The following is a 590-nucleotide window of genomic DNA, read 5'->3' as shown; positions in this document are numbered from 1 at the left end:
ATAACTAAATACATACCTTCATAGTCTGAGGAAAAGAAAGTTTAATCTCGTCAATCAGAGCTTGCCGCCTCTCATCAGTCATGTTCTTTGCTAATCCCTCAATGAGTGCCGACACAAGGGCCTGATTAGAGACCAAATTGCGGACAGCCGAGGCTGTGCGAGGTTCGTTGGCAATCTGTTCGATTACTTCGCTTATAAAACCGGCAATTATAGTGGACAGTAGTGATGTATTATGCTCGCCTCCTTTCTGGGATAATATACGACACATCACAATGAACAGGGTCAACCCCGCAAACGCAGCCACGGGTATATAGCCTGTCTGCGCGATATAGACACAAGCGCAGGTCACAATTGCTATCGCAGAGATTGAATCTATCATGATGCGCGAGTATGTAGATTGTTGTAAAGTGTTAAAAGGCTGTGTTACACCGTTCATTATCTATTTATTCAGCGTTGGGCTATGGCGCCTGCTGGGAATTCGGGATACATTCCTGTGTTGTGGATACAATTTTTTTTTAAAGAAAACAATGATCGCCATGTCGTTTTAGGCTCTCTGATACTCTGTGGTGTAAATACTCTCTCTCTCTCTC

The 590-nt window shown here is 43.7% G+C and overlaps 1 protein-coding gene across 1 annotated transcript; it reads right to left on the bottom strand.

The window, feature by feature from the left end:
• Positions 1–16: 16 nt before the first annotated feature.
• Positions 17–436, bottom strand: SARC_18181 (hypothetical protein; the record flags this gene model as incomplete). Its single annotated transcript, XM_014287738.1, has 1 exon — positions 17–436. A coding segment is annotated over one exon (420 nt), but the record flags the coding sequence as incomplete, so codon positions are not given.
• Between the last annotated feature and the right edge of the window lie 154 nt (positions 437–590).

This window comes from Sphaeroforma arctica (assembly GCF_001186125.1).
Source record: "Sphaeroforma arctica JP610 unplaced genomic scaffold supercont1.14312, whole genome shotgun sequence".
NCBI classification, from domain to species: Eukaryota; class Ichthyosporea; order Ichthyophonida; genus Sphaeroforma; species Sphaeroforma arctica.
The sequence above is the reverse complement of the archived record's forward strand: the minus strand, read 5'-3'. Positions and strand labels throughout refer to the sequence as shown.